The sequence below is a fragment of the Rhinolophus sinicus genome, chromosome 14 (genome assembly GCF_057876585.1).
Source record: "Rhinolophus sinicus isolate RSI-liver-muscle chromosome 14, RSI-T2T, whole genome shotgun sequence".
Classification (NCBI taxonomy): Eukaryota; Metazoa; Chordata; class Mammalia; order Chiroptera; family Rhinolophidae; genus Rhinolophus; species Rhinolophus sinicus.
In genome coordinates this window covers 33,085,935-33,093,465 of record NC_142514.1, presented here as the reverse complement: position 1 = coordinate 33,093,465, position 7,531 = coordinate 33,085,935, and the positions used below count along the sequence as shown (strand labels likewise).

Sequence of the window (7,531 nt, the reverse complement as noted above, 5' to 3'; positions counted from 1 at the left end):
GGACTCTTTTCTTAGTAGCTCCTTCCTCTCTGGTACTCTTCTCTGCAAATTCTAGTGTGTCAGCCTTCAATATTCTTACCCTCAACACAAAAATACCCCTGTATTCTACTTGGGTTTCCTTTCCCTGTTTGTCCAGAAAGCCTTCAAGCCTAAAGCTAGGATAGTCATCAGGCTCACCTTGCTTTTCTTTCTTCTCTCAGGAATCATAGTCCTGTGTTAACTGTTGTCCAATGTCTGAACAGTTGTTTCATATATTTGTCCAATTTTCTAGTTGTTTATGCAGGAGACAAAGTCCAGTACAACTCAGTCATGTTCAGAAGTTAAAATTCCTCTCCTTTGGGTCTTTATTCAAATGTCACTTCAAAAGTTGCCATCACTTCAACAGTACTCCCTGTCCTCCTTTCCTGGTTCATTTGACTCATCATCCAACACTGTATATATTTATCCATCTTATTTATGAATTGTTTCCCTTCATTAGAATGTAAGCTCCATGCAGGCAGGGATTTTTTTGTGTATTTTCTTCCCTGTTGTAGCTCTAGCACAAATATTAGGGTGTGGGATACATTAAGTACTCAATAACTATGGATGGGTGGATGGATGGATGGATGGATGGATGAAAAATTACCTTTTTAAAAAAACTTTCTGTGATGTCATCACTACCCTTTCTGCATCATGTGTCATGGTGCTGATCACATTTGTATTTCTCTCTCTCTCTCTCTCTCTCTCTCTCTCTCTCTCTCTCTCTCTCTCTCTCTCTCTCTCTGTCACACACGCACACACACACACACACTCACCAGGATGTCTTAAAAAGCAGCAACTTAGAGGAGGCTGTGCCTGGAATAGGAGAATCCCAGCGGGGCAGCCCTCACCACTGCCCGCAATAATGCTGGGAATCAGTTGCTACTTCCAGCTGCCCTGGGATCCACTGGGAGAGAAACTATTGTTTAGCTTGGAGCTTGACCCCTTCCTACCACCCAATCCCTCCCCTTACCATTGTCCTTAGGCCTTGCTCAAGGTACAGGATGCAGCTGCCAGCACAGGAGCAAAAAGAATGGGGAACATGTTGGGGGAAGCAGATGAGGCCATGCCAGGAGAAGGAAACCGCTTCAGCTGGTGGGCCCTTCCCAGATGCGCTGCAGAGGCCCCAGGCAGGAGGCACTGGACACCAGGTGCAGAAGTCAGACTTCAGAAGCAGATAGATCCCAATTCAAGCTCCAGCATCTGCCACTGATGTCCTGTGTGTCCCCAGGCAAGCCTCTTGCAATCTCTGAGCATTGATTTCCTTCTCAGTTAGAGAAGAATGAAACGCTTGCCTAGTGAGGATGAGCAATGAGGAGTAACACCAAAATGCCTGATACCTAAGTATGCATAATTTTAAATGTCCATTTCTGTTCCTTCCCCCTGTTTAACCATAGCAAAACACCAAGAAAGATGATGGGAAAGAGAGTTCTTGGCATAGATGTAAGCAGCATTTTCCATAAGGTAAATAGAGAAGGGTTTAATGCTCTGCGATCGCTATCTTGAAATTCTTTTTTTTTTTTTTTTAATTTATTGGGGTGACAATTGTTAGTAAAATTACATAGATTTCAGGTGTACAATTCTGTATTACATCATCTATAAATCCCATTGTGTGTTCACCACCCAGAGTCAGTTCTCCTTCCATCACCATATATTTGATCCCCCTTACCCTCATCTCCCACCCCCCACCCCCCTGACCCTCTGGTAACCACTAAACTGTTGTCTGTGTCTATGAGTTTTTGTTTCTCATTTGTTTGTCTTGTTCTTTTGTTGTTTTGAGGAGGGTGCAGCTCACGGTGGCCCATGGGGGGATCAAACTGGCAACCTTAGTGTTACCAGCACCACGCTTTAACCAACTTAACTAACCAGCCACTTCTTAAAATTCTTAATAATTTTATTTTTGAATTTGTGTTTTGTGAATGAAGTCTGATGGAACAGTGGAGCATGTACTGGGGACCTGGAGCCTCAGCTCACGGGGAGTCCTACCTCTCTTCACCTCCCCACCCCTGCCCCCCCAGAGTGGGTTCTTAGCTGCCTGTTCCCTTGTACTTCTCTTGTCTTGGGGCCTGGATGCAGGCACAGGGAGGGTCAGGTTGGGGGTGCATGACAAGTCATGAGGCAGCGTCCCATGCCCCTGTGAGTATCCCCAGGCCCAAGGGAGCATAACACTCAATAGTGATTAATGAAAAACATGACAGGTTGAGCAAGAAATGAAAAAAAGGAAAAAAATATATTTCCTGCTTTTTTAACAAGGGGCCTTACATTTTCATTTGCACTGGGCCCCACAAATTATGTAGCCAGTTCTGGGTACTATTGCTACCATTTTACAAAAGTGGAAACTGAAGCTCAGTAATTTTCCCAAGATCACACAGCTGCCAGTGGCAGAGTTCAGGCATGGGCTTAGATCCCAGGGGAAAGTGGACTCTAAGATCTTAAAGAACTTCAGCCCAGGAATTAGGAACCCTGAATCCAATTTCTAACTATGACCCTGGGCAGGTTTGCTCCACCTCTGTGCCTCAGTTTTCCCAAGTGACAGTGCTCTGTGGATTCTTCAAGGTAGCAGAGGATCTTGAAATTTGGCCACTTACACAGGATTGAAGTTTGAGCGCAAGGAAGTCATCTTTGCCCACCTTCCTCAGAGCTGTTAGGAGGACTCAGTAGGCATCACCCACCCTGCATGACACTTCACAGCAACTAAAGCACTGTCATGCCACTTCTTCCCCTAAAAGGCACTGAGTAAAAGGCTGGGCAAGGAATATTCTTATTACCATTTTATAGACAGGAAAGTTGAAGCACTGGAACTGCAAAGTGACCTACCCAAGCTCACATTGCATTTCAGACAAGTTTTGAAAGGATAACAAGGCTCCACAGATAGAGGGTGATAATGTAAACATCCCCAAATGAAAAGCTGGGTCACAATATTGAGGGTTTCTGGTATAGGAGGGCACCTGGGCTTTTAGTGCAGGAGCCCTTATTTTAAGAGGTTAACTTAATCTCTGGCCTCCAGGCTTCCAGGTCTGAGGGAGGAGGCCGGAGAGGAACCAAGAGCTTCTGAGGGAAGAGAAACACCTGGCCAGCAGCTTTCAAAGGGTGACTCAGCATCCTATGGGATGTTTACCCAACAAAGGAGGGGTGTTATCTATAGATCAATAGACAAACAGGCAGACATAAGGACTGAACAACAGATCCAGCGGAAGCATCCGCTTAGCTCTCAACTCTACTCCTTGAGCCTCCCCCACAATGACCAGCCCACTGGCCAGTCCTAGGGGAGGTCTCCACCTGCAGAGAGGGAGCGCAGGGACTGGTTGACCAGAAGTCATTATAGTTGGGTGATGCACCCATGGCCCTGCCTCACCCCTGTGGGTTCCTTTGCCCCTGGTTCCTTTAGTGAGAATGTGGCACCTACAACACAGGAGGGCCATGGGAAGAGCTATCCTGGGCCAGCCACCTCTCACGCCAGGGGCTTCTCACTGCCGCAGGATGTTTGGGAAATGGTTCCTGAAATCAGGACCCTTTCCTGTCCATCCCCAGATCTTCAGAGAGATGCTAGTGAAGAATTATCCAATAAAACTTTCTATAATAATGGAAATGTACTAATCTGTGCTGCCCAATAGCCACTAGCCAGATATGGCTATGGAGCAAAGTGGCCAGGAAGACTGAAGAACTAATTTAAACTTTTTGTTTAATGTTAAGTTAGATGTAAATTTATATTGTTGTATGCAGCTACGTAGTAGCTACTGCATTGGGTAGCACAGCTCTAGAAACAAAAGGAGAGGATAAAAACAAAATAACTGCACCATGATTTTGAACTTCAAAAGCACTTTCACGAGCATCATCTTATTTGTCTGTCATGTGAAATACATGTTAATCTCCATTTTTTAGAGAGGAAAACTGAAGCTCAGAGAATTTAAGTGGCTTCCACATTGACGGACATAGTATTAGAAGCATGATTTAATCCCAGATCTCTTGATTCCAAAACTCCACTCATACCTCTGTACAATTGTGCCCACTTATGTAAGCATCACATGTTTATCAGATGATTGTTATTAGGTGCCTGCCTCTGGGCTAGACACAGAAAGACAAATAAGAGACAGGCTTTGGGTGGCTATCCCTGAACAAAGACAGCAATCGCCACAATAAGAATATGGGTGTAAAAATTACTTTAAGTGACTTTCTTTCAAGTAGCTCAAAGCGCTTTGCTTTAGCTCTGTATCTGGTGACTCTTGGATTTATATTTCAGGCCCCAACCTCTGCCCAAAACTTCAAATGAATATAACAAAGAGCCCATTCGAATACTGAATTGGCTTCTCAAATTTGCCTCAAACCTACTCTTCACCACCTCAGTAAATGGCTATTCCCTTCTTCCAGTTGTTCCACCCCAAAACTCGGGAGTCATCCATTACTGCTCTTTCTTTCACACCTTTCATCTAATCCATCACCAAATATTGTTAGCTCTACCTCCAGAATGCTTATCATCTCATCATCTCCATTACTGCCACCCTAGGCTATCACCATCATCATCTCTATCTAAACTGTATCAAACTGGTTTCCTTTGTCCCTGCCTTTCTCCCAATTCTCCTTTCCATACAGGTGCCAGACTGCCTTTTTAAAATCTAAGCCAAAGCATGTCTTCTCTCAGCTTAAAGCACCAATGGTTTCGCAAAGTCCTCACCACAGTCTATAAGACCCTTCACGATCTGGCCTCCGATGCTTGTCTGACCTCATTTCCTATCTCTCTCCTCTCTGCTCTTCAGGTCCTGCCACACCCCGTCTTCTAGGTCACTCCACCTCATGGCAATTGCACAACTCACTCCCTGTCTTCCTCCCAGTATGTAACCAAAGTCCCTATATCACAGAGGCACTCACCATCCCCCTGTGTTTCAATTTTCCTCATAACACTTATCACTTCCTGACATTTAACGAACTTGTCTGTTATTGTTCTCTTCCCACTGGAATATAAGCTGCAAGAACAGGGTTGGCAAATAAAACACAGGATACCCAGTTAAATTTGAATTTCAGATTTAAAAACTAATTTATTTTTAAGTATGAAGATGTCCCAGACACTGCGTGGAATATACTTACACTATAAAACTATTCTTTGTTTATCTTCAATTCAAACTTTACTGGGTGTCCTCTATTTTTATTTGCTAAATCTGGCATTCCTACCCAGGGAGGCACGGACAGTGGCTATTTTGTTCATTGCTGTATCTTCAGTGATAGAACTGCTCCTGACACGTATTAATAGTAAGCTCTCAATAAATATTTATGGCATGAGCGACTGTGTTCAACCAGGTCATGAATTTGTAACACGCCTAAACTTTTAATAAACAGCTGCGAGCCAGAGGGGCGGAGCCTCTAGGCTGGGTAAGTCCAGCTCACAGGTAGGGATGGATCCGAGCGACTAAGGAACTCTGCAAGCAGATCGAGCAGCTGGGTGCTTTGCCAGCCCCCACCCCCGTCCCTCCGAAAACAAAACTCCTCCCTAGCTCAGGCGAACGGCACGCCCCTCTGGGGGCGGTGCCTCCCCGACAGGCAGGTGGGACCTAGCTTTCGCCTGAACCTGGGCCTTTTAACACCCCGCCTCCCGCCACCACTCGCTCCCGGGTGTGACGTCACCAGACCGGCAGCCAATGGAAACGTGGCTTACTGGCAGGCGGCGCCGGCGGCTGCTGCCAAAGGGGAAGTGAGTTGGAGCTGGAGCGATGGCCCGGGGCTGGATCCCGCGGCTGCCTCCGCAGCCCCTAGCGCGTCGAGAGCAGCCCTGGACGCAGCCGGAGCTGGGGCCGGAGTCGTGGCCCGAGTGGAGGCGGCACGTGTGAGTTGCCAAGAGTCGCTGGTGTCGGAACACCTCAAACTCTGGGCGGGAGCGCTTCAGGTGGGCTGAGCCGCCGTCGCCCCTCCGCACCGCGCCCCCTAGGCCCAGACCGCAGGGCTGGGGTCTCCCCAGACGCTGGACTGGCTCTTCTCAAGACGAGCCGTCTGAGCGAGGCTCTGGGTCTCTCTCGGTTTCGGGCTTCCTTCAAACTCGGCACGGAGGCCGAAGGACAGTGAGCACCCCAGACCCGGGCAATTTCTCGGCGCCCAGGCTGTGTGCGAGTTGTAGCGGCCGGCAGCCCCTTCCTGCTGCCACCTCTCCATCTAGGGAGGGACTAGCTGCCCGGTTCCGCGTCTCTCCCTCTCCTCCCATTCAAGAACAAGTTTCTTTTCCCTCTCCATTGGAAATCCTGCCCCGGAAGTCCAAAACACACCTGTATGTCCTTCCCCAATTCTTGGATCACCCTTAGAAATATTATCTACTTATCAGGGCTGAGAGTCGCTCATTATTGACTTGGGTTTTTTAATCCCTTTTGGGAGACAAAAGTGGCCCTTTTATCACCCTTTCAACTACCTTTCAACTAACACTCCATGCCCAGGACCTTATCCATTTGGATCACCAGCTCCCTGGCCATCTCTAGGTGACCTCCCCCATCCATCTGAGTTCCAGTTTCCTCTGGGCTCCAATCTCCAGTCCCCAACGGATCTGGTCAGTCCCACCACTGGGTGGGAGTGATCAGGGGGCTCTGGCCCAGGATCCCCCACCCTGGAAGGCAGTTCCAAGGTAGCAAGAGAATTGGGCGTCGGGTACGAACCCGGCAGCTCAGGAGTGGGTGCTCCACTCACTCCACACAAGAAGATGAAAAAGCGCAAAGAGCTCAATGCATTGATTGGCTTAGCTGGCGACAGCCGAAGAAAGAAGCCCAAGAAAGGCTCAGGCCACCGCCTGCTTCGCACTGAGCCTCCTGACTCAGACTCTGAGTCCAGCTCTGAGGAGGAAGAGGAATTCGGTGTAGTTGGAAATCGGTCTCGCTTTGGCAAGTAAGTGATGCATTGGTGAGGGGTGGAATGGGGAAAAGCATCTCCTTGCACTACCAACGGGGCAGGTTGAAGAGAAGACGAAGGCAAAGAGGGAGAAAAGTTGCTAGGGAGCAGACGAGCTCAGGTTCTGAATGAAGGATAAGTTAAAGATCTTTCTCTCAGTGTGTACAAAGAAGAGGTCTGAATCTAGGGTGGAGGTGTGGATTTGGGGAATGCGCCAAGAACCCAGAGAGACCGAGTTGGGAGTAGCAAAGAAGCTAAGAATAGGGACATCAGAACAGAGAAGCTTTTGGAACTAGCCCTTTTTATAAGTGTAGGAGAGACAAGGACCTTAAGACTGAAAGTTACTTATTTTTTACACTCTTGATGAGCCCGAATCTTGGTGATGGGAGAATGTGGTGAGGGACATACTGTAGAAAGTATGAACCTTGTGCGTAGTGGAGTGTGGAGGACAAAAAGAAGAGGCAGCTTTTTCCCAAACCACTTTTAGATGTGCAGCCATAAAACAAATCCAGTAGTGAGCACTAAGGACATTGGGAATTGGGACTCAGGATAGGAAGGAGCTAAAGGGAACCTTAAAGGTGCCTTGGACCTTCTCAGGGAGCACATTAAAAAGTATTCTGCTGAGGATGTGGAAGCAAGGCCTAGGCAGAAAGTT

General features: G+C 47.6%; 1 protein-coding gene across 3 annotated transcripts in view; it reads left to right on the top strand.

Moving 5' to 3' along the window:
- Window positions 1–5,679: 5,679 nt before the first annotated feature.
- The window catches only part of EFCAB14 (EF-hand calcium binding domain 14), a 34,852-nt gene continuing 33,000 nt past the window's right edge, over window positions 5,680–7,531 (top strand). The window contains exon 1 of one of the 3 annotated variants that reach the window (XM_019749418.3): window positions 5,680–6,873. In XM_019749418.3, the coding sequence (XP_019604977.3) occupies window positions 6,692–6,873 (182 nt within the window). In that variant the 5' untranslated portion in view covers window positions 5,680–6,691. The remainder of the gene's footprint in view (window positions 6,874–7,531) is intronic. The other 2 variants (XM_019749417.3, XM_019749419.3) reach the window with 2 other exon arrangements.